This window comes from Schistocerca cancellata, chromosome 5 (genome assembly GCF_023864275.1).
Source record: "Schistocerca cancellata isolate TAMUIC-IGC-003103 chromosome 5, iqSchCanc2.1, whole genome shotgun sequence".
NCBI lineage: Eukaryota > Metazoa > Arthropoda > Insecta > Orthoptera > Acrididae > Schistocerca > Schistocerca cancellata.
Window position 1 is genome coordinate 51,472,288 of NC_064630.1, and position 26,147 is coordinate 51,498,434.

Genomic DNA, 26,147 nt, shown 5'->3' on the forward strand with positions numbered 1-26,147 from the left:
GCACGGCGTTTCGTATTACCCTCCTGAACCCACCGATTCCATATTGCGCTAACAGTCGTTGGATCTCGTCCAATGCGAGCAGCGATGTCACGATACGATAAACCGCGATCGCGATAGGCTACATTCCGACCTTTCTCAAAGTCGGAAACGTGATGGTACGCATTTCTCCTCTTTACACGAGGCATCAGAACAACGTTTCACCAGGCAACGCCGGTCAACTGCTGTTTGTGTATGAGATATCGGTTGGAAACTTTCCTCATGTTAGCGCGTAGTAGGTGTCGCCACCGGCGCCAACCTTGTGTGAATGCTCTGAAAAGCTAATCATTTGCAGATCACAGCATCTTCTCCCTGCCGGTTGAATTTCGCGTCTGTAGCACGTCATCTTCGTGGTGTAGCAATTTTAATGGCCAGTAGTGTAGTAACAGGTAACTGTAGAGACATCCACTTCACCAGAGAAATTTATTTCTGTTTAGGAGCTTGCCTTCTCAGGGCATATTGAGAAATCTGCAGAGCAGTTGCCCGCATCTCGTGGTCGTGCGGTAGCGTTCTCGCTTCCCACGCCCGGGTTCCCGGGTTCGATTCCCGGCGGGGCCGGGGATTTTCTCTGCCTCGTGATGGCTGGGTGTTGTGTGCTGTCCTTAGGTTAGTTAGGTTTAAGTAGTTCTAAGATCTAGGGGACTTACGACCACAGCAGTTGCGTCCCATAGTGCTCAGAGCCATTTGAACCATTTTTGCAGAGCAGTTTTTAATGTTTATTTATTCTGCTCGTTATACTTTGCGTACATTCCAAACTCAGTAGCGCCATTTGAGATTATATATATATATTTCAGACACTACGATGTGGCTAGGACCTGTGCTTGTTGTGAGCGGACACAAGGATACTTACCGAGCGAGGTGGCGCCGTGGTTAGACACTGGACTCGCATTCGGGAGGACGACGGTACAATCCCGCGTCTGTCCATCCTGATTTAGGTTTTCCGTGATTTTCCTAAATCGCTCCAGGCAAATGCCGGGATGGTTCCTTTCAAAGGGCACGGCCGACTTCGTTCCCCGTCCTTCCCTAATCCGATGAGACGGATGACCTCGCTGTCTGGTCTCCTTCCCCAAACCAACCAACCAACCAACAAGGATACTTGGATGCTGTCCGTTAACAGCTGGAAGCGGCATTGGCTACCGTCGACATGCTTCTGGTTAATGTTCAAAGTTGCGGCGGCATCGGGGCGCTTGGGACGAGTCTGGAGACACCTTTGGTGGCTCATGAATCCCCTGGTGACCCAGATGTCACTGCATCTTCTGATTCGCCACATCTGACCAGTCAGTCCTCACTTCAGAGTGAGTGGCAAACATTGGTGGGTTCGAGTGTCACTGGGCGGAAGGCGAAAGAGGGAGCAGGCCGTGCGACTGGCTCCCTAGACCTTAGCATCAGGTACGAGATGCTACCCAGTGTTGGTAACCCTGAGCCAGCACGGAATGCTTCTGCTGTTGGGCGAGCGGCCGATTTTCCTGCCCAGTCCGGACAAGTACAGAGGGTGGGTATGCTTGCCATTGGGAGATCCAATGTTAGGCGGGTAATGGATCACCCTTGGGAAATAGCAGGCAAGGTGGAAAAGAATTCCAGCGAGCACTCGGTGTGTTTGCCGGGGGTCTCGTCCGTGATATTGGAGAGGCCCTGCCAGCAGCTATCGAGCGTAATGGGTGCAATCGGTTGTATGTGGTTGGTTGTTTTGGGCAAGGAGACCAGACAGCGTGGTCATCGGTCTCATCGGATTAGGGAAGGACGGGGAAGGAAGTCGGCCGTGCCCTTTCAGAGGAACCATCCCGGCATTTGCCTGGAGTGATTTAGGGAAATCACGGAAAACCTAAATCAGGATGGCCGGACGCGGGATTGAACCGTCGTCCTCCCGAATGCGAGTCCAGTGTCTAACCACTGCGCCACCTCGCTCGGTCGTTGTATGTAGTGGCACATGTGGGCACGAACGACGCTTGCCGCTTCGTTTCTGAGAGCATCCTCGACACATTTCGGCGGATGCCTGATTTGGTGAAAGCAACTAGCATCGCACGCGAAGTGCAGGCTAAGCTCTCTATTTGTAGCATAGTTCCCACGATCTATCATGGTCCTCCGGTTTTGTAGGTCGAAACCAGGTGCTCGGAAGACTCTACGAAGCTCTCGGATGCGACTTTCGCAACCTCGGCAATCGGGTGCAGAATTGTAGGGACCCCTTAATAGTTCAGGCGTGCACTACAAGCAAGAAGCGGCAACTAGGGTAGCGGAGTACGTATGGCGTACACAAGGGACCTGTTTAGGTTAGAGAAACTCTCCCTTGTGATCAAAGAGGATTTGCCTGATAAATTAGCCACAACGTGCTCAGAGAACGTTCGTCGTCGCAGATCAGAGATGAAATGAAATGTCGTGTGGCTAGGGCCTCCCGTCGGGTAGACCGTTCATCTGGTGCAGGTCTTTCGAGTTGACGCCACTTAGGCGACCTGCGCGTCGATGTGGATGAAATGATGATGATTAGTACAACACAACACCCAGTCCCTGAGCGGAGAATATCGCCGACCCAACCGGGAATCGAACCCGGGACCTTAGGATTGATATTCCGTCACGCTGACCACTCAGCTACCGGGGCCGGACAGATCAGAGATAAAAAGGTAAATATAATTTTAGAAAACTGCAGGAGCGTCCAAAGAAAGGTCCCAGAATTAGTATCGCTTACTGAAGGTTATAAAGCACAGATAGTATTAGGAACAGAAAGTTGGTTGAAACCGGACGTTAATGACAAGAAAATCCTTAGTTCAGATTGGAATATTTTCCGTAAAGATAGGTTAGTCGCCACTAGTGGTGGCGTGTTTACTGGAGTAAAGAATTCCATAAAATCTAGCGAGGCTATCACGGATTCCGATTGTGAATTAATCTGGGTGAAATTAAGTATCAAAGATCAATCAAAAATGGTATTCGGATGCTTTTATAGACCGGCTGGGTCAGGATCTCTTGTGGTAGAGCACTTCAATTAGAACATGCAGAATAACGTTAGTAATTTTCCCGATCATGCCATTGCATTAGGAGTGACTTCAATTTGTCAGGTATAGACTGGGAGTATCATGCTATTAAAACTGGTGCCAGAGACAGGGATACGTGTGACATTGTTCTGGATGTCTTGTCTTAAAATGACTTTGAGCAGGTAGTTAGAGAAACAACTCGTGAGTGTAACATCTTAGACCTCCTGGATACAAACAGACCTCAGCTTACAGAATCAGTTAAAGTAGAGGAAGGTATCAGTGATCATAAGGCTGTGATAGCATCTATGACGACGGGTGTGACAAAGAATGTTAAGAAAGGTAGCAAGATACTTTTGCTCAGCAAGAGTGACTGGATACAAATTTCAGAGTATCTGAGCAGCCAGTGCCAAATATTCTGTAATGAGGACGACGACGCGGAAAACAAATGGAAAAAATTCAAACAATTCTGCAATACACCTTAAACAAACATGTTCAGAGTAAGGTCTTAAATGATTGGAAAGACCCATAGTGGTGTTAGAAAACTGCTACGTGAACCAAGAGAAATTCACCTCAGATTCAAGAGAAGTAAAAACCTAGCTGACAAACAAAAGCTGAACGAAGCGAAAATGAGCATAAAGAGAGCGATGAGAGAAACGTTCAATGACTTTCAAAGTAAATGTTTGAGACCAACCGGGGTAAAAACCCTAAGAGGTTTTGGTCATATGTAAAATCAGCAAGTGGGTCAAAATCGGCTACTCACTCACTCAGTGACTTTACTGGCAAAGAAACGGAAGATGACACATAAATACTGAATTCACTCTTTCAACATTGTTTCACCGCGGAAGACCGTAATAAGGTACCTCCTTCCAGTCGCCGTACGAACTTCAAAATGGCAGATGTAGAGACAACCGATCGCGGAACAGAAAAGCAACTACAATCACTCAGTAGTGGAAAGGCGTCAGGACCAGACGAGATTCTACAGAGACTATGCGGAAGAACTTTCTCCCCTTCTAGCAGTAATTTATCGTGGATGGCTTGAGCAACGAGGGGTACATAGCGACTGGAAGAAAGCGCATATCATTCCTGTTATTAAGAAGAGCCGTAGGACACATGCACACAATTATAGACCTATAACGTTGACGTCAATCTGTTGTAGAATTATGGAATATGTTTTATGCCAAGAAGTATGTCGTTCTTGGAAAATCTCCTCCATAAAAGAATCAACATGGATTCCGCAAACGGAGATCCTGCGAAACCCAGCTCGCTCTGTTCCTCCATGAGATCCACTGCACAGTGGACAATGGCGGTCGCGTTGATGCCGTGTCCATTGACTTCCGAAGACATTTGACACCGTCCCGCACTGCCGTTTAGTGAAAAAAATACGACCTTATCGATTATCGGAGCAGATTTGTGACTGGATTCAGGACTTTCTTGCAGAAAGAACTCAGCACATCGGTATTAAGGGAACAAAATAGACAGATGTGAAGGTAATATCCGTTGCACCCGAAGGAAGTGTGAGAGGACCGTTACTGTTTACAATACATATAAAAGATCTAGTAGGAAGCGTCGGCTGTTAAAGCTGTTAGCAGATGATGCCGTTGTTTGTAACAAAGTAGCATCGCCGGAAGATAGTAACGATTTGCGGGAATGACTTCCAGAGAATTGATGAATGGTGCAGGATATGGCAGTTGACCCTGAACGTAAATAAATGTAACATATTGCACATACATAGGAAAAGAAATCCACTACTGTATAGCTATACTAGTGATGACAAATCACTGGAAACAGTATCTGCTGTAAAATATGTAGGAGTAACTATACAGAGCGATCTTAAGCGGAATGACCACATAAAGCAAATAGTGGAAAAAGCAGATGCCAGACTCAGATATACACTCCTGGAAATGGAAAAAAGAACACATTGACACCGGTGTGTCAGACCCACCATACTCGCTCCGGACACTGCGAGAGAGCTGTACAAGCAATGATCACACGCACGGCACAGCGGACACACCAGGAACCGCGGTGTTGGCCGTCGAATGGCGCTAGCTGCGCAGCATTTGTGCACCGCCGCCGTCAGTGTCAGCCAGTTTGCCGTGGCATACGGAGCTCCATCGCAGTCTTTAACACTGGTAGCATGCCGCGACAGCGTGGACGTGAACCGTATGTGCAGTTGACGGACTTTGAGCGAGGGCGTATAGTGGGCATGCGGGAGGCCGGGTGGACGTACCGCCGAATTGCTCAACACGTGGGGCGTGAGGTCTCCACAGTACATCGATGTTGTCGCCAGTGGTCGGCGGAAGGTGCACGTGCCCGTCGACCTGGGACCGGACCGCAGCGACGCACGGATGCACGCCAAGACCGTAGGATCCTACGCAGTGCCGTAGGGGACCGCACCGCCACTTCCCAGCAAATTAGGGACACTGTTGCCCCTGGGGTATCGGCGAGGACCATTCGCAACCGTCTCCATGAAGCTGGGCTACGGTCCCGCACACCGTTAGGCCATCTTCCGCTCACGCCCCAACATCGCGCAGCCCGCCTCCAGTGGTGTCGCGACAGGCGTGAATGGAGGGACGAGTGGAGACGTGTCGTCTTCAGCGATGAGAGTCGCTTCTGCCTTGGTGCCAATGATGGTCGTATGCGTGTTTGGCGCCGTGCAGGTGAGCGCCACAATCAGGACTGCATACGACCGAGGCACACAGGGCCAACACCCGGCATCATGGTGTGGGGAGCGATCTCCTACACTGGCCGTACACCACTGGTGATCGTCGAGGGGACACTGAATAGTGCACGGTACATCCAAACCGTCATCGAACCCATCGTTCTACCATTCCTAGACCGGCAAGGGAACTTGCTGTTCCAACAGGACAATGCACGTCCGCATGTATCTCGTGCCACCCAACGTGCTCTAGAAGGTGTAAGTCAACTACCCTGGCCAGCAAGATCTCCGGATCTGTCCCCCATTGAACATGTTTGGGACTGGATGAAGCGTCGTCTCACGTGGTCTGCACGTCCAGCACGAACGCTGGTCCAACTGAGGCGCCAGGTGGAAATGGCATGGCAAGCCGTTCCACAGGACTACATCCAGCATCTCTACGATCGTCTCCATGGGAGAATAGCAGCCTGCATTGCTGCGAAAGGTGGATATACACTGTACTAGTGCCGACATTGTGCATGCTCTGTTGCCTGTGTCTATGTGCCTGTGGTTCTGTCAGTGTGATCATGTGATGTATCTGACCCCAGGAATGTGTCAATAAAGTTTCCCCTTCCTGGGACAATGAATTCACGGTGTTCTTATTTCAATTTCCAGTAGTGTAGAATCTTAAGGATATGTATGGTTCAAATGGCTCTGAGCACTATGGGACTTAACATCTATGGTTATCAGTCCCCTAGAACTTAGAACTACTTAAACCTAACTAACCTAAAGACATCGCACAACACCCAGTCATCACGAGGCAGAGAAAATCCCTGACCCCGCCGGGAATCAAACCCGGGAACCCGGGCGCGGGAAGCGAGAACGCTACCGCACGACCACGAGCTGCGGACTAAGGAAATGTAACTCATCCACGAAGGAAGTGGCTTATAAGGCGCTTGTTCGACCGATTCTTGAGTACTGGTCATCCATCTGGGATCCCTGTCAGATAGGACTGATAGAAGATATAGAGAAGATTCAGCGAAGCGTGGCACGTTTTGTCACGTGATCGTTTAGTCGGCGCGAGAGCGTTAAGCAGATGCTCAGCAAACTCCACTGTCAGACGTTAAAAGGGGGGCGCTGTGCATCACGGGGACATTTACTGTCGAAATTTCGAGAGAACACTTTCCTGGAAGAGTCGGACAACATATAACTTTCCCTCATATACATCTAGCGTAATGACCATGAGGAGAAAATTCGAGAAATGAGAGGCAATACAGAGACTTGCCGACAATCATTCTTCCCACGCGCTATTTGTGAGTGGGACGGGGTTGGAGGGATCAGATAGTGTTACCGAAAGTATCCTCCGCCATACACCATTAGTGGCTTACAGACTATGATGTAGATGTAGATGTGTGATGCTGGAAGAGTTCATTCCTGCGAGCGCGCAACGCGCAATCGTCAGAGGCTGGCAGCTGTACTAGATGTCCAACTGCTCAACATCGTTACATCTCTTCTCACCAACGTGTCGCCAATGCCGGCAGTACTATCGATAATTCGCCATATTTACTTTACACAGAGTACGCCAAGGAACTTGCCCCCCTTCTTGCAGCGGTGTACCGCAGGTCTCTAGAAGAGCGTAGCGTTCCAAAGGATTGGAAAAGGGCACAGGTCATCCCCGTTTTTTAGAAGGGACGTCGAACAGATGTGCAGAACTATAGACCTATATCTCTAACGTCGATCAGTTGCAGAATTTTGGAACACGTATTGTGTTAGAGTATAATGACTTTTCTGGAGACTAGAAATCTACTCTGTAGGAATCAGCATGGGTTTCGAAAAAGACGGTCATGTGAAACCCAGCTCGCGCTATTCGTCCACGAGACTCAGAGGGCCATAGACACAGGTTCACAGGTAGATGCCGTGTTTCTTGACTTCCGCAAGGCGTTCGATACAGTTCCCCACAGTCATTTAATGAACAAAGTAAGAGCATATGGACTATCAGACCAATTGTGTGACTGGATTGAGGAGTTCCTAGATAACAGGACGCAGCATGTCATTCTCAATGGAGAGAAGTCTTCCGAAGTAAGAGTGATTTCAGGTGTGCCGCAGGGGAGTGTCATAGGACCGTTGTTATTCACAATATACATAAATGACCTTGTGGATGACATCGGAAGTTCACTGAGGCTTTTTGCAGATGATGCTGTGGTGTATCGAGAGGTCGTAACAATGGAAAATTGTACTGAAATGCAGGAGGATCTGCAGCGAATTGACGCATGGTGCAGGGAATGGCAATTGAATCTCAATATAGACAAGTGTAATGTGCTGCGAATACACAGAAAGATAGATTCTTTATCATTTAGCTACAAAATAGCAGGTCAGCAACTGGAAGCGATTAATACCATAAATTATCTGGGAGTACGCATTAGGAGTGATTTAAAATGGAATGATCGTATAATGTTGATCGTCGGTAAAGCAGATGGAAGACTGAGATTCATTGGAAGAATCCTAAGGAAATGCAATCCGAAAACAAAGGAAGTAGGTTACAGTACGCTTGTTCGCCCACTGGTTGAATACTGCTCAGCAGTGTGGGATCCGTACCAGATAGGGTTGATAGAAGATCCAACGGAGAGCAGCGCGCTTCGTTACAGGATCATTTAGTAATCGCGAAAGCGTTTCGGAGATGATAGATAAACTCCAGTGGAAGACTCTGCAAAAGAGACGCTCAGTAGCTCGGTACGGGTTTTGTCAAAGTTTCGAGAACATACCTTCACCGAAGAGTCAAGCAGTATATTGCTCCCTCCTACGTATATCTCGCGAAGAGACCACGAGGATAAAATCAGAGAGATTAGAGCCCACACAGAGGCATACCGACAGTCCTTCTTTCCACGAACAATACGAGACTGGAATAGAAGGGAGAACCGATAGAGGTACTCAAGGGACCCTCCGCCACACACCGTCAGGTGGCTTGCTGAGTATGGATGTAGATGTAGATGTAGATCTGACGTTTCCCCGCCTATTTCTAACTTACAGAATTCTCGGGTGTCTGCCCTTGTGACGTCGTAACTACTTCACGATATATCGGGCTAATAGGCTTGTTGCCACTTTCAGGTGGTTCCTGATGGCTGCTGGTCAGCTCTACGTACATCGGGCATTACCTTCTCCCTTATTCCATTCCTGTTATATCTGAAGTCGCCGTGGTAAATGATGGTGATGGTGGTGGGGGTGGTGATAACTGGAAACGAACTGCGGCCCTCAGTCTCACCACCAGATGCGACCTACATCAGTGCAGAGTTCCACATTTGATACAGCTGTACGCCGCTATCTTTGTTAATTAGATCATCATGCAATCCCAGAAGGAGGAAGATCACCTAAGTATGTGCGTTGTGTTGTAGTATACAGGTTGAAGCGAATTTTGCGCACTCGGGCTTCGCAGTGCGACTCCTTACATGCCATCATCATCCATCATCATCATTTAAGACTGATAATGCCTTTCAGCGTTCAGTCTGGAGCATAGCCCCCCTTATACAGTTCCTCCATGATCCCCTATTCAGTGCTAACATTGGTGCCTCTTCTGATGTTAAACCTATTACTTCAAAATCATTCCTAACCGAATCCAGGTACCTTCTCCTCGGTCTACCCCGACTCCTCCTACCCTCTACTGCTGAATTCATGAGTCTCTTGGGTAACCTTGCTTCTCCCATTTGTGTAACATTACCCCACCATCTAGGCCTGTTCGCCCTGACTGCTACCTCTATAGAGTCCATTCCCAGTTTTTCTTTGATTTCCTCATTGTGGACACCCTCCTGCCATTGTTCCCATCTACTAGTACCTGCAATCATCCTAGCTACTTTCATATCCGTAACCTCAACCTTGTTGATAAGGTAACCTGAATCCACCCAGCTTTCGCTCCCATACAACAAAGTTGGTCGAAAGATTGAACGGTGCACAGATAACTTAGTCTTGGTACTGACTTCGTTCTTGCAGAAGAGAGTAGATCGTAGCTGAGCGTTCACTGCATTAGCTTTGCTACACCTCGCTTCCAGTTCTTTCACTATGTTGCCATCCTGTGAGAATATGCATCCTAAGTACTTGAAACCGTCCACCTGTTCTAACTTTGTTCCTCCTATTTGGCACTCAATCCGTTTATGCCACCGATAAAAAAATGTCTCACAGAATTTGGTCCGGCGAGTACATCCGGCAGAAAACAGAAGTTCAAGAGAGGCAATCTGGCAAACTGTAATTACATGTATGGTATATTAACCGTGCTGTACTGTTGGTGCAGTGGATATAGTTTTGGGTTAGCGTGCATGAGGGCGAGGCTTCGACCCTGGGTTTAGGGCGCATTTTTTGTATTTACTGGTTTCCTTCTGACATTTCATACTATAATATACACCGTTTCTTAGCTCATATGTATCCTAAATTTGCATCATTTTGTAACGCTGAACATAACATAAACGTGGTTAGAAAAATAATAAACAGACAGTTGAAACAAATGAGCTGTCAAAGGACAGAATAGGTACAAAAACATTATCAGTTTCGAGATGATAGCACAGTACAATAACACAACATATACTTATCATTTATACTACATGTAATATAAGCGCTCAGATGTCGCACATTAGCAACGAGAGACAGTAATAATGTCCAAATTAATGACCGCATGACCTTCACAACAGAATACTTTGTCCTCATCGCAACAGATGCTCAAAGAGACCTTCTTGTTCGTCTAAAAGCTGTGCAACCCGCCGGATAATACAGCTCTGGACGCTTCGCAGAAAATCTGCATCCACAGCAAAAAGAGAAGCATGAACATTCATCGGCGGAGTAGAGTACACGTGCTCATTCCGGTGTCCACACAGGAAGAAGTCCAGGGAATTTATGCCAGTATAATGTGGTGACCATACAACTGGACCCCCAAGTCCGAGCCATTTCCCTGGAAATGTTATGTCCAAGTACTGTCGCACATTAATTCCAGAGTGTGGAGGTGTAGCATCATTTTGGAACCATATCCTCTGCTGAACATGTAGTGGAACATCTTCCAGCGCATCAGGCAGATAGTTTGAGAGGAATGAACGATACCTTAGGGCAGTCAACCGGTCAGGCAATATGTAGGGGCCCAAACACCTGTCGCCCAATATTTCGGCCCTGACGTTGATACCAAAGCGAACATGACATCCACCGTCGCAGGTGACGTATAGATTAACCTCACACCACTGGTAGGCATTGTGGGTATTGAAGACACCCTCAAGAGTGAATGCTGCTTCATCCGGCCATATTATGGTGTTCACAAAGTCGTCGTTGGCTTCCTGTTCTTGTTGGAACCATTCAAAGTATCCGCAAAGCACTTTGCTAGTACGAGGTGCATTCAAGTTCTAAGGCCTCCGATTTTTTTTTCTCCGGACTGGAAAGAGATAGAAACATGTGCATTGTTTTAAAATGAGGCCGCGTTCATTGTCAATACGTCCCAGAGATGGCAGCACCGTACGGCAGATGCAATTTTACCGCCAGCGGCGAGAATGAGAACTGTTTCAAATACTTAAAATGGCGACGTTTTCCTTACTTGAACAGCGTGCAATCATTCGTTTTCTGAATTTGCGTGGTGTGAAACCAATTGAAATTCATCGACAGTTGAAGGAAACTTGTACTGATGGAGTTATGGATGTGTCGAAATTGCGTTCGTGGGTGTGACAGTTTAATGAAGGCAGAACATCGTGTGACAACAAACCGAAACAACCTCGCGCTCGCACAAGCCGGTCTGACGACGTGATCGAGAAAGTGGAGAGAATTGTTTTGGGGGATCGCCGAATGACTGTTGAACAGATCGCCTCCAGAGTTGGCATTTCTGTGGGTTCTGTGCACACAATCCTGCATGAGGACCTGAAAATGCGAAAAGTGTCATCCAGGTGGGTGCCACGAATGCTGACGGACGACCACACGGCTGCCCGTGTGGCATGTTGCCAAGCAATGTTGACGCGCAACGACAGCAGGAATGGGACTTTCTTTTCGTCGGTTGTGACAATGGATGAGACGTGGGTGCCATTTTTCAATCCAGTAACAAAGCGCCAGTCAGCTCAATGGCAGCACACAGATTCACCACCACCAAAAAAATTTCGGGTAAGCGCCAGTGCTGAAAAAATGATGGTGTCCATGTTGTGGGACAGCGAGGGCGTAATCCTTACCCATTGCGTTCCAAAGGGCACTACGGTAACAGGTGCATCCTACGAAAATGTTTTGAAGAACAAATTCCTTCCTGCACTGCAACAAAAACGTCCGGGAAGGGCTGCGCGTGTGCTGTTTCACCAAGACAACGCACCCGCACATCGAGCTAACGTTACGCAACAGTTTCTTCGTGATAACAACTTTGAAGTGGTTCCTCATGCTCCTTTTGGCTTTTTCCAACAATGAAAGACACTCTCCATGGCCGCACATTCACCAGCCCTCCTGCTATTGCCTCAGCGATTTTCCAGTGGTCAAAACAGACTCCTAAAGAAGCCTTCGCCACTGCCATGGAATGATGGTGTCAGCGTTGTGAAAAATGTGTACGTCTGCAGGGCGATTACGTCGAGAAGTAACGCCAGTTTCATCGATTTCAGGTGAGTAGTTAACTAGAAAAAGAATCAGAGGCCTTAGAACTTGAATGCCCCTCGTACTACTGGTAACGCAAGGCCCCAATCACATGTAATGGACCTGAGCGAGGCAAGAATAATAGTTGGTACTAATTTATGGTACCACTGGAGAAGGATCAAAGAAAACAGGTTTCGCATCTAGTAAATGAAGTGGTGCGAATCTTACATTTCTACGATGGTAGTATGTAAGTGCAAATGTTTTTTAGAGGACCCACTGCAGTCGTTGTTGACGGTTAAGATGCCAGGTACCGTATCACCTGGACTACATTTACAAAACTAAAAACATATGCCCCAAACCAGGAATGAACCATTGACCTCCTGCACGCTAACCCAAAACTCTATCCACTGCACCAACTGAACAGGGCCGAAATATTGGGCGACATGTGCTGACAGAGGTAGTTACCATACATGTTGTTACAGTGTTGCCATATTGCCACTAACGTCCTTTTTCTGCTGGATGTACTCGCCGGACGAAATTTTGTGACACACATTTTTTTTTTTTTTATCGCTGGCATTTAAGGAGTCGCCTTGCCAATTCCGAGTGCGCGAATTTAGCCTCACCCTGTATAGTATGGCCAATTTTTATACTATGGTCGGTCACGGGTGGTATGGTGGTCTGACCTAATTGACTGACAGATGGAAGAAAAACAGGATCACAAATCACTAACGTGCATCCCGTTTGTTGGCGATACTACCCGAACACACTGAGAAGTTTTGGTGTAATGTAAAAACAATGAGTGGGTAGAAATCATCTATTCATTCACGCAGTGACCTTGCGCGCACAGAAACGTAAGACAACAGAGAGCAGGACAAAACAGTGAATTCGATCTTCGCAAATAGCATCACCGCTGAAAATCGTAATACAATCCCTCCTTTCAATTATCGTACGAACGTCGCAATGGCAGATACTGAGATAGCCGATCGCTGAACATAAAAGAAACAACGATCGCTTGGTGGTGGAAAGACATGAGGACCAGATGAGATACCTGTAAAATTCTAAAAATATTATGCGAAAGTGTAAGTAGGCTGTTTATATTTTCTTATTGGCAACTACGTAAGTAGGCTGTTTATATTTTCTTATTGGCAACGTTACGTAGCGCTCTGTATGAAAATCACTGGCTGTGCTGTGTGCAGTCTGTGGCTAGTTTGCATTGTTGTCTGCCATTGTAGTGTTGGGCAGCGGCAGCTGGATGTTAACAGCGCGTAGCGTTGCACAGTTGGAGGTGAGCCGCCAGCAGTGGTGGATGTGAGGAGAGAGATGGCGGAGTTTTGTAATTTGTCATGAACTGCTATATATATTATGACTGTTAAGGTAAATACATTGTTTGTTCTCTATTAACATCTTTCAATTGTTAACTATCCCTATCAGTAGTTAGTGCCTACCGTAGTTTGAATCTGTTATTTAGCTGGCAGTAGTGGCGCTCGCTGTATTGCAGTAGTTCGAGTAACGGAGATTTTTGGTGAGGTAAGTGATTTGTGAAAGGTATAGATTAATGTTAGTCAGGGCCATTCTTTTGCAGGGATTTTTGAAAGTCAGATTGCGTTGCGCTAAAAATATTGTGTGTCAGTTTAATCACAGTCGTGTATAAATGTTCTAAGGGGACGTTTCAAAAGTAGTTGCTCCCTGTCTAGCAGCAGTTTTTTGTAGATCACTGGAGCACTGAAGGGCACCTAGCGACTGAAAAATGCACAGACCGTTTCCGTCTTCAAGACGGAACGTAGGACAGATGCTCACAATTATAGACCTATGTCATTGGTGTCAAACTATCGTAGAATTATGGAAAATGTTTATACTCAAGAATTATGACGTATTTGGAGAAAGAAAATCTCCCCTGTAAAAGTCAACACGCATTCAGCCAAGCAGAGTTCTTGCGAAACTCGGCTCACTCTGTTCCTCCCCGCAATTCGCAGCGCTGTAGAAAACGGAGCTCAGCTTGATGCCCTGTTCCTTGACTTCAGGAAGGCATTTGACAGGGTCCCGCGCTTCTGCTCAGTGTTAAAAAATGTATATATACGAATTTACCGAGTCTGCACCTGAATACTCTGCAAATCACATTCAGGTGCCTGGCAGAGGGTTCATCGAACCACCTTCACGATTCTCTGTTATTCCAATCTCGTATAGCGCGCGGAAAGAATAAACACCTATATGTTTCCGTACGAGCTCTGATTTCCCTTACTTTATCGTCGTGATAGTTCCTCCGTATGTAGGTCGGTGTCAACAAAATATTTTCGCATTCGGAGGAGAAAGTTGGTGATCGGAATTTCGTGAGAAGATTCCGTCGCAACGAAAAACGCCTTTCTTTTAATGATTTCCAGCCCAAATCCTGTATCATTTCTGTGACACTTTCTCCCATATTTAGCAATAATACAAAACGTGCTGCCTTTCTTTGAACTTTTCGAAGTACTCCGTCAGTCCTATCTGGTAAGGATCCCACACCGCGCAGCAGTAATCTAAAAGAGGACGGACAAGCGTAGTGTAGGCAGTCTCCTTAGTAGGCCTGTTACATTTTCTAAGTGTCCTGCCAATAAAACGCAGTCTTTGGTTAGCCTTCCCCACAACATTTTCTGTGCCTTCCTTCCAATTTAAGTTGTTCGTAATTGTAATACCTAGATACTTAGTTGAATTTACAGTTTTTAGATTAGACTGATTTATCGTGTAACCGAAGTTTAGATTTCCTTTTAGCACTCATGTGGATGACCTCACACTTTTCGTCATGATGACAGGACCTGACCATCAAGTTGCAGGACAATGCTCAAGCACGTACAGTGCACGCTGTTACTTATTTGTTCGACTGATTGGACCGCTAAGTGCTATACCACCTACTTCACTCCCCTGACTTAAGCCCTCGTAAGTTCAACTGGATTTCTAAACTGAAGGATACACTTCACGGCATTCGCTTCAGAACTGCTACAAATTCGTCAGGCAATAGACCGCGCCGCTCGAACTGTCAACACAACTGGCACTGCTAAGAGTATCCTACGACTTCCACATCGCTTGAAGCGGGTTATACACAATGCTGGTGACTACTTTGGAGGTCAGTAAAACTTTGAAACACGTATCTATTTTGTACGAGCTGTAAATAAATAGTTGCCACTATAAAAATTACTACCTTCGTATGAAGTTCATGAGTTTGCTCTACAAACAAAATCTCTTCACCATTAAGGGTAGAAAAATCTTGCATTTCTACGTTGTAAGCTGAACGTGGGAGAAATTACACTGCAAGCACAGAATTTAAAAAATTTAGACATCACGAGTGCTGTGAAGATGGAGGAGGAATGAGAAAGCCATAATGCAGTCGCAAAACGTTACTCCAAAAGAAGAGCGTAGAACACACACACACACACACACACTGCACGAACACAATGCACGAACAGGGGAGTTGTCAACTGTGGGGGATAGAAAGGAAATGGGACGGAGGAACTGTACCAACACCTATGGATCTAGACTCTTAGAGTAGGATGGTAGGTTTGTTGTATACAGTCCGATACTAACGTGGAAGCGAAAAGACAGAAATGGGAAGAGAACTGAGCTGGTGTGTACACAGAGCAACAACTCATAAACATTAGAGCTCTCACAACGTACAGTTAATTAATAACCTGAAACCACATACGAAGATGTGCAGTTGTTTTGGAAGTGAATTAAGTAATTGATGAAAACAGTTTTGTAACACTGATCTGCTTCTGGTCCGAGTTACCTATGGTGTCGGGTAGGTGCGGCTGGGCCAGCAACCAGTCCCTCAGCGTGGCCAGCGACTGCTGGATCTCGTCCTCACTGGTGCCCAGCTGTTTCCTGATGGCCGCCCGTTGCTCTGCCGTGGCAAACTCGAACTTCATGGCTGTCATTTTCAAACAGTTTCCTGTAAAAGAGCAGAAAAGTGCGGTGTCGGCAGAGACCATTAACTCAGGTTTGATCAACAGTCCATGCAGAGCTTTCTGTGGTTTCACTTTACCACGAAAGGAATGGGCATCTTTAAATTAGAACAAATCGTATAAGATGCAAATTATGGCTTCAAAAGTGGAGAAAAACTGAAAAACCCTTCTACGATTGTGACAGTGTGTTACAGACGAAACAGCACAACAGCACTTGACGATGGAGTGTCCAAGAAGGAGATGTGTGAACACAATGCGAGACATACATAGTGGCACCAATGATGTCAAGAACTGGCTGAAAACACTAGACATTAGTTTTTAACTTCCTAAAAGCTCACACACACATATACTGAAGCGCCAAAGAAACTTGTATAGGCATGCGTATTCAAATACAGAGATTTGTAAACAGGCAGAATATGGATCTGCGGCCGGCAACGCCTAAAAAATGGCTCTGAGCACTATGGGACTTGACTGTTGTGGTCATCAGTCCCCTAGAACTTAGAACTACTTAAACCTAACTAACCTAAGGACATCACACACATCCATGCCCGAGGCAGGATTCGAACCTGCGACCGTAGCGGTGGCGAAGATCCAGACTGAAGCGCCTAGAACCGCTCGGGCACATCGACCGGCGGCAACGCCTATGTAAGACAGTAAGTGTCTGGTGCAGTTGTCACATCGGTTACTGCTGCTACAATGGCAGGTTATCAAGATTTAAGTGATTTTGAACGGGGTGTCAAAATCGGCGCGCGAGCGATGGGACACAGCATCTCCGAGGTAGCGATGAAGTGGAGATTTTCCCGTACGACCATTTCAAGAGTGTACCATGAATATCAAGTAAAAGATCTTGCAAGAACGGGACAAACGACGATTGAAGTGTATCGTTAAACCTGACAGAAGTACAACCCTTCGGCAGATTGCTGCAGATTTCAATGCTGGGACATCAACAAGTGTCAGCGTGCGAACCATTCAATGAAACATCATCGATATGGGCTTTCGGAACAGAAGGCCCATTCGTGTGGCCTTGATGACTATGACACAAAGCTCTACGTCTCACCTGGCCCCGTCAACACCATCATTGGACTGTTGTCTGGAAACATGTTTCCTGGTCGGACGAGTCTCGTTTAAAATGGCATCGTGCGAATGTAAAAGTATGGAGTCAAACTCATGAATCATGGAGCCTCCATCTTATCAGGGGATTGTTTAGGCTGGTTGAGGCTCTGAAATGGTGTGGGACGTGTGCAGTTGGAATGATATGGGACCCCAAATACGTCTAGTTAAGACTCTGACAGGTGACACGTACGTAAGCAAACTGTCTGATCACCTGCAGGCAGCCATTCATGTCCATTGAAGCCAATTATCAGAAGCATTATGACATATGGATCAGAAGTATGGACACACTAGAATCGCGAACAGTAAAAAGGTTGACGGTAACGGAGACGGACATTTGATGCGGTCCACAGGGATATCTAGCCGAGAAAGAATCACAAACGAAGTCATCAAGAAGAAAATGGACGTTACAAATTCAATTGCAGATTTTAGATAAGAAAAACAATTGTTATGGCATGGACATAGAAAAAGGGTGTCAAAGGAGAGGTTACCACAGAGAATTGTGGAATGATAGCCAACAGGAAGAAAGAAAAGAGGGAGACCGCCGATCACATGGATTCAAGTAATTCAGACATCTATCAGAAGCAAAAATACTAAAGAAAATTCATGGACAGGTAGACAAAAGTGGAAGACGAAAATCAAATTTGATGCGTAATCTTGGAGTACCAGAAAATGTAAAGTGTTACATTGTGAAACCGTATAATATTAACAATCTGTATCTGTGCCTAGTAAATTAATAAAAGTGAATTAGAGTGAAGGAAAGGGTAACTGATAAATCTCGGAAAACTGGAAATCATAACCAAAAGTGATACAGAAACGATTGAGGTCTCAGAATAAAAAGTTTGGCGAGCAGCATGAGCTCATGTACAGTATCCACTTTTGGGAGAAATTTCACATTTCATGGATTAAATACTTTATGTAAAAAGTTGATGAAAAGCCTTTTAAATCAATGAAACGACACAGTTACACATAACAGCAATGTGATAGTGCAAGGGTAGTGTAATACAAACCACATACTGTTTTTATGACATGTGGTTCATATGACTTATTAGATTATTTTGTACTTAATTTTTGTAATTAAAATCACTCATAATTTAAATTCTTTTTAAGTTACGAGGAAACTTATTGAAACAACAGAAAGGCAAGGGGATTAATTTTTTCACCAGAATGATGTACGCTTTGTTTGTTACCAACAAATTCTGGGCACTCTTTATCATTTTGCAAAATTGTGCAATCTTGCTTTTTATAATCTCATTAATTGTGGACGAATTATCCATTTTACAAGTTACTTCAACATCTTTAACAGGACAAAACGCCAGTATCCTGCATATTAATGATAAAGAAACTAAAATTTTGTACATTGGTAAATTGCGAGCCTAACGGCAGGTCGTTGCAGGAAGTCCAGTCCGAGGGTATGTAAGGACAGACCAGAGATGGGAGCGTGGTACTCAGTTGCAGACCTGGACAGACGAGGGACTAGTGTTAGGCAGTATCAGTCACCTATTTCAGATAGAACTATTCACGTGTGTGCCCTCATTGCTTAAAAAAATTTCGGCGTCTTCTACATCTACATCTACATCTATACTCCGCGAGCCACCTTACGGTGTGTGGCGGAGGGTACTTATTGTACCACTATCTGATCCCCCCTTCCCTGTTCCATTCACGAATTGTGCGTGGGAAGAACGACTGCTTGTAAGTCTCCGTATTTGCTCTAATTTCTCGGATCTTTTCGTTGTGATCATTACGCGAGATATATGTGGGCGGTAGTAATATGTTGCCCATCTCTTCCCGGAATGTGCTCTCTCGTAATTTCGATAATAAACCTCTCCGTATTGCGTAACGCCTTTCTTGAAGTGTCCGCCACTGGAGCTTGTTCAGCATCTCCGTAACGCTCTCGCGCTGACTAAATGTCCCCATGACGAATCGCGCTGCTTTTCGCTGGATCATGTCTATCTCTTCTATTAATCCAACCTGGTAAGGGTCCCATACTGATGAGCAATACTCAAGAATCGGACGAACAAGCGTTTTGTAAGCTACTTCTTTCGTCGATGAGTCACATTTTCTTAGAATTCTTCCTATGAATCTCAACCTGGCGCCTGCTTTTCCCACTATTTGTTTTATGTGATCATTCCACTTCAGATCGCTCCGGATAGTAACTCCTAAGTATTTTACGGTCGTTACCGCTTCCAATGATTTACCACCTATGGCATAATCGTACTGGAATGGATTTCTGCCCCTATGTATGCGCATTATATTACATTTATCTACGTTTAGGGAAAGCTGCCAGCTGTCGCACCATGCATTAATCCTCTGCAGGTCTTCCTGGAGTACGTACGAGTCTTCTGATGTTGCTACTTTCTTGTAGACAACCGTGTCATCTGCAAATAGCCTCACGGAGCTACCGATGTTGTCAACTAAGTCATTTATGTATATTGTAAACAATAAAGGTCCTATCACGCTTCCTTGCGGTACTCCCGAAATTACCTCTACATCTGCAGATTTTGAACCGTTAAGAATGACATGTTGAGTTCTTTCTTCTAGGAAATCCTGAATCCAATCACAAACCTGGTCCGATATTCCGTAAGCTCGTATTTTTTTCATTAAACGTAAGTGCGGAACCGTATCAAATGCCTTCCTGAAGTCCAGGAATACGGCATCAATCTGCTCGCCAGTGTCTACGGCACTGTGAATTTCTTGGGCAAATAGGGCGAGCTGAGTTTCACATGATCTCTGTTTGCGGAATCCATGTTGGTTATGATGAAGGAGATTTGTATTATCTAAGAACGTCATAATACGAGAACACAAAACATGTTCCATTATTCTACAACAGATTGACGTAAGCGAAATAGGCCTATAATTATTTGCATCTGATTTATGACCCTTCTTGAAAATGGGAACGACCTGCGCTTTCTTCCAGTCGCTAGGTACTTTACGTTCTTCCAGCGATCTACGATAAATTGCTGATAGAAAGGGGGCAAGTTCTTTAGCATAATCACTGTAGAATCTTAAGGGTATCTCGTCTGGTCCGGATGCTTTTCCGCTACTAAGTGATAGCAGTTGTTTTTCAATTCCGATATAGTTTATTTCAATATTTTCCATTTTGGTGTCCGTGCGACGGCTGAAGTCAGGGACCGTGTTACGATTTTCCGCAGTGAAACAGTTTCGGAACACTGAATTCAGTATTTCTGCCTTTCTTCGGTCGTCCTCTGTTTCGGTGCCATCGTGGTCAACGAGTGACTGAATAGGGGATTTAGATCCGCTTACCGATTTTACATATGACCAAAACTTTTTAGGGTTCTTGTTTAGATTGTTTGCCAATGTTTTATGTTCGAATTCGTTGAATGCTTCTCTCATTGCTCTCTTTACGCTCTTTTTCGCTTCGTTCAGCTTTTCCTTATCAGCTATGATTCGACTACTCTTAAACCTATGATGAAGCTTTCTTTGTTTCCGTAGTACCTTTCGTACATGATTGTTATACCACGGTGGATCTTTCCCCTCGCTTTGGACCTTAGTCGGTACGAACTTATCTAAGGCGTACTGGACGATGTTTCTGAATTTTTTCCATTTTTGTTCCACATCCTCTTCCTCAGAAATGAACGTTTGATGGTGGTCACTCAGATATTCTGCGATTTGTGCCCTATCACTCTTGTTAAGCAAATATAGTTTCCTTCCTTTCTTGGCATTTCTTATTACACTTGTAGTCATTGATGCAACCACTGACTTATGATCACTGATACCCTCTTCTACATTCACGGAGTCGAAAAGTTCCGGTCTATTTGTTGCTATGAGGTCTAAAACGTTAGCTTCACGAGTTGGTTCTCTAACTATCTGCTCGAAGTAATTCTCGGACAAGGCAGTCAGGATAATGTCACAAGAGTCTCTGTCCCTGGCTCCAGTTCTGATTGTGTGACTATCCCAAACTATACCTGGTAGATTGAAGTCTCCCCCTATTACAATAGTATGATCACGAAACTTCTTCACGACGTTCTGCAGGTTCTCTCTGAGGTTCTCTCTTGGTTAGAACTATGACTTATTTTCGCGATTTGTCGAACTTTGCCGATTTTTCAAGCTCGGTTCCAAGAATTTGTTACATTTGCAGTCACGAATACTGGTCAATTGTTTGAATTATTAGCGATTCAGACACAGTTGTAAGTTGTATTTCTTTGTACCTTGATGAACAGTCTGGTCTTGTATTTATTTACATCTGGTGGATCAGTCACGACTTACTTTTTTTCTTTCTAATGTTTTCATTTTTAATTTATAACCCGGCCATGATGATACTCTAGAAAGCTGCTTTAGTGCTTCCCTTTCTCTGATAATAATTATTTTACATGTAAATAAAAATGTATGGAATATATTCCTAGTGATCATACAAAACTTTGTAATTTTTATAATGATCTGTGCCTATGAATATAAACTGCCTTCAGTTCTCACACAGTAATGCAGCTCTTATTTTATAAAATCAAAATAATGTAATATGTATATAAGCTCTTAACAAGCGTTTGTGTCATTTGATGGTTTGATAAGATGGTACGTTCATTCTCCTGGACACTTTCTTTTAGATAATCTTGTAATATGGATACAAGCTGAATGCAAATTTTGTTTCGTTTGACAAAATTATATGTCCAGTCTTCCTTTTGATATTAATGTCTTTATTTTTTCGTTTACTCCTGTTAATTTTGTGATTGAGTCGATGAAAGGAACGTTACGACATGACGAGTGATAACTCGAGAAGAATTCATCCTGAGATATAATTTCTAGAATATGCGTTTGTCATTCGTAGTATCTTTGGTTGCAGTTCTACGATTTCTGCCGATCTTTCTATGACTGAACATCACATGCCACTTCTGTTTTGCTATGTGCTTCAGCACGATAGCTACTGTCTGCTGTATGCACTCCAATACTGTATGTGGATTTAACATGTTGGTTTATGGCATGATGCTTGTTAATATTAATGATCTGTTGTACAAAAGACCATCACACAGGAATTCAAAACTGCATCAGGATCCTCTGCAAGTGGAAGGTGAGAAAACTTTGATTTCATGGTCGAGCTGCTGCTCATAAGCCACACATCACGCCGGTAAATACCAAACGACGCCTAGCTGGGTGTAAGGAGCGTAAACATTGGACGATTGAACAGTGGAAAAACGTCGTGTGGAGTGACGAATCACGGTACACAATGTGGCGATCCGATGGCAGGGTGTGAGTATGGCGAATGAACGGTGAACGTCATAAGCCAGCGTTTTTAGTACCAACAGTAAAATTCGGAAGCGGTGGTGTTATGGTGTAGTCGAGTTTTTCGTGGAGTGGGATTGCACCCATTGTTTTGCCTGGCACTGCCACTGCACAGGCCTACATTGATGTTTTAAGCACCTTCTTGCTTCCCACTGTTGAAGAGGAATTCGGAGATGGTGACTGCACCTTTCAACACGATCGAGCACCTGCTGATAACGCACAGCCTGTGGCGGAGTGGCCACACGACAATAACGTCCCTGTAATGGACTGTCTTGCACAGAGTCCTGACCTGAATCCTATATTGAATTCCAGCATTACCGATGGATGGCGCCACGAAGTTAGTCATTTTCAGCCAGGTGTCCGGATACTTTTGATCACATGGTGTCATTTCAGAGATATTTTCATGAACTCATGGAAATGAGAGTTTTTTCGATATTGCACTACGACCACAGTTAATTTTTTCTTTTCGTGTTTAATACAAAACTGGCGAAACCCGTGCATTTTCGGGTTTCTCAGCTAGTAAATTTTATTCCTTAAATGTGTACACAATTGTGAAGTGTTAACTGTGCAATGGCTGATTGATAAATATCTTCGCTTTTCAATGAGCTGCAGTACTATGATACGGGGATTTCGATGCGTAGCAGGAATACAAAAAGGTACCCGTAAACACATGAGTAGTGAATTACACAACTTTATTTCTTCGAGGTGGTGATTAAAAGTTTGCCACTATTCGTCGTATTCACAGAACGACTCAGAAGTACAGGAAAGTATGGTGAGAGAACTATTACTGAACTTGAGTGTGACTTTATGCAAAGAACGGCTGCGTAACATTACTTAACACAATTCAGCGGCTTTTCATATCTGCGGTCGCCGTATGCGTGATGGTAATTTGTTTTGCACTTCTGTTTCAAGGCAAACATGTTTCAGTCACCTTTTTGCTAAGAGCCTCGTGTACTTCATTTCCAGAAGAAGATTTTTAAAATTTATGCATCCCTCGACCTGTGTGTCCATATCATTGCGATTTTCTAGTTCAGTGAACACCTAGTTTAGCCACCGTACTTCAGTGCACTAAGGGCGAAATCTAACGACCCAAAAGGAGGGAGAGGTAGCAGTAGATCTATCGAGACACCTGGCACGAACAATAATTGAAGACTCTAAATGGAAAAAGGTTCTGAGTTCCAAATATGACATTTGGCAGAAGAAAGGAAAAAGAATGTACCTCTATATATACGTAACTGATTCTTATCCAAAAAATTGAGAAGGCATTCGGATACCATAGAATTATGCTGCTCATCGCATCATCACAAAAAATGCCGGCCGCGGTGGTCTAGCGGTTCTGGCGCTGCAGTCCGGAACCGCGGGACTGCTACGGTCGCAGGTTCGAATCCTGCCTCGGGCAAGGGTGTGTGTGATGTCCTTAGGTTAGTTAGGTTTAAGTAGTTCTAAGTTCTAGGGGACTTATGACCTAAGATGTTGAGTCCCATAGTGCTAAAAAAAAAAAAAAATCATCACAAAAAATAGTGGGACAAATCAGAAAATAAACATTCTAAGTGAACAGACTGGTTATAGTTGCCATTAAGAAAGCTTTCACAGTCTGGTTCAGAGGTAAACACAATAACCAGCCACTTTTCATAATGCTGTTTATTTATAAAATTAGCACCTTTACCGGTTTCGAACCGATAGGATTATCTTCAGAGGGTTGTTGACGTTCGTATAATATTTGTTGTTGTTTCCATTACTTGTTGGCTGTTTTTGTAATAATGTAAACGACAACAAATTTACTACAGGAGTGGAACAGCCGTCTGAAGATGAACCTGTCGGTTCGAAACTGGTATCGGAACTGCTTTTGTAAACAAATAGCGTTTTTAACAGTGTCTGGTTGCCGTTCTCCGCTTTGGAAGAGTCAACTTGTATTCTCTATACAGCCACGGTCTCAAAAATGTCAGTCTTCGACAAAATAGCATCAATAAAGTTTTTGTACCAAGTGCCATTTATACTGCGGCTCTATTTTTTATTTGTGATTATGTTAGTACTGAAACACACTATTAAGTTTTTAGCTAGTAGAACTGTAGCCAACAAAAACCACTAATCGATATTTTAAACTTTGGAACTCCTTCTACTAACGCACGTTAGAAGGACTTTCTGCATGGTTTGGCACCTGGAGAAAGTCTAGAAATATTAAACAGAGTACCGAGAACACAACAGTACTGTAAACGTATTTTGTAAAAAAAAGGAAAGGAAAAGTGTTGGCAGGTGCGAGTAAGACGAGCACTCTGAGGATTCCATACAAAATTAATTACGTGTATAGACCGTTCATCCATTACGGGAATCGAAAATCTCTGTGGTTTTTGCATGTTATTGTCGTTGATACAGGCAACATATCGGTCCCAGGGATTTCAAGATTTTCGAGAATGTTTTAATTTCAAGTTTGAAGTCGGATATCAAGCGACACAAGACATATTTTTCTTTTCGTGCGATATAATAACAGATTAACAATTTTCTGAGTTTTTTTCCTTCACTTGTGCTGCGAAACCTTACTTCTTACCAAATTTTCAGTATCAAAGAAAGCAAGTGTTGACAACAGTGAAAATTATCGACGCAGTCCTTTCCGCCTGCCAGAAAGACTATGGCCAGTGTTTTCTCCAATTCTGAAGGAACGCTCCCTATTGAGTACTTCGCATTGGGTTAGGCAGTAAAAGATACAGTAAAATCTTGCGAGCTAAACAGATAAAAAATTAGGCGAGTAATGATATGGATTAAAAATGTATTGTGGTTCAAGACAGCATACCTGCCCACGAAGGAGCTTTCACGCTGAAAAACATATTATACATCTACATCTACATATACATGTATACTGTGCAAATCACATTTAAATGCCTGGCAGAGGGATCATTGAACCAGCTTCACAATTCTCTATTATTCCAATCTCGTTTAGCGCTCAGAAAAAGCAAATACCTATAACTTTCCGTGCGAGCTCTGATTTCCCTTATTTTATTATGGTGATCGTTTCTCCCTTTGTAGGTCGGCGTCAACAAAATATTTTCGGGTTCAGAGGAGAAAGCTGGGGATTGAAATTTCGTGAGAAGATACCTCCGCAACGAAAAACGCCTTTGTTTTAATGATGTCCACCCCAAATCCTGTATCATTTTAGTGACCTCTACCGCTATAATAAAAAACGTGCTGCCCTGCTCTGAACTTTTTCGATGTACTCCGCCAGTCATATCTGTTAAGGATCCCACATCGCGCAGCAGTACTCTAAAAGAGGATGGACAAGCGTAGTGTAAGGAGTCTCTACTGCCAATATAATTCAGTCTTTCGTTAGGCATCCCCACAACATCTTCTGTGTGTCCTTTCCAATTTAAGTTATTCGTAATTGTAATTCCAAGGTATTTGGTTGAATTTACGGCCATTAGATTTGACTGATTTATCGTGTAACCGAGGTTTAACGGATTCCTTTTAGCACTCATGCGGATGACCTCACGCTTTTCGTAATTTAGGGCCAACCGCCAATTTCCGCACCATACAGACATCTTTTCTAAATGGAGTTGCAATTTGCTTTGAACATCTGATGGCTTTACTAGTTGATAAAGGACATCGTCAATTGCAAACAACCGAAGACGCCTGCTCAGATTGTCTCCCAAATGGTTCATATAGATAAGGAATACCAAAGGGCCTATA

General features: G+C 44.4%; 1 protein-coding gene across 1 annotated transcript in view; it reads right to left on the minus strand.

The window, feature by feature from the left end:
• Positions 1–26,147, minus strand: part of LOC126188237 (alpha-tocopherol transfer protein-like) — a 174,858-nt gene that overhangs the window by 118,176 nt on the left and 30,535 nt on the right. The window contains exon 2 of the mRNA XM_049929795.1: positions 15,950–16,111. Coding sequence (XP_049785752.1) covers positions 15,950–16,097 — 148 coding nt within the window. The 5' untranslated portion in view covers positions 16,098–16,111. The remainder of the gene's footprint in view (positions 1–15,949; positions 16,112–26,147) is intronic.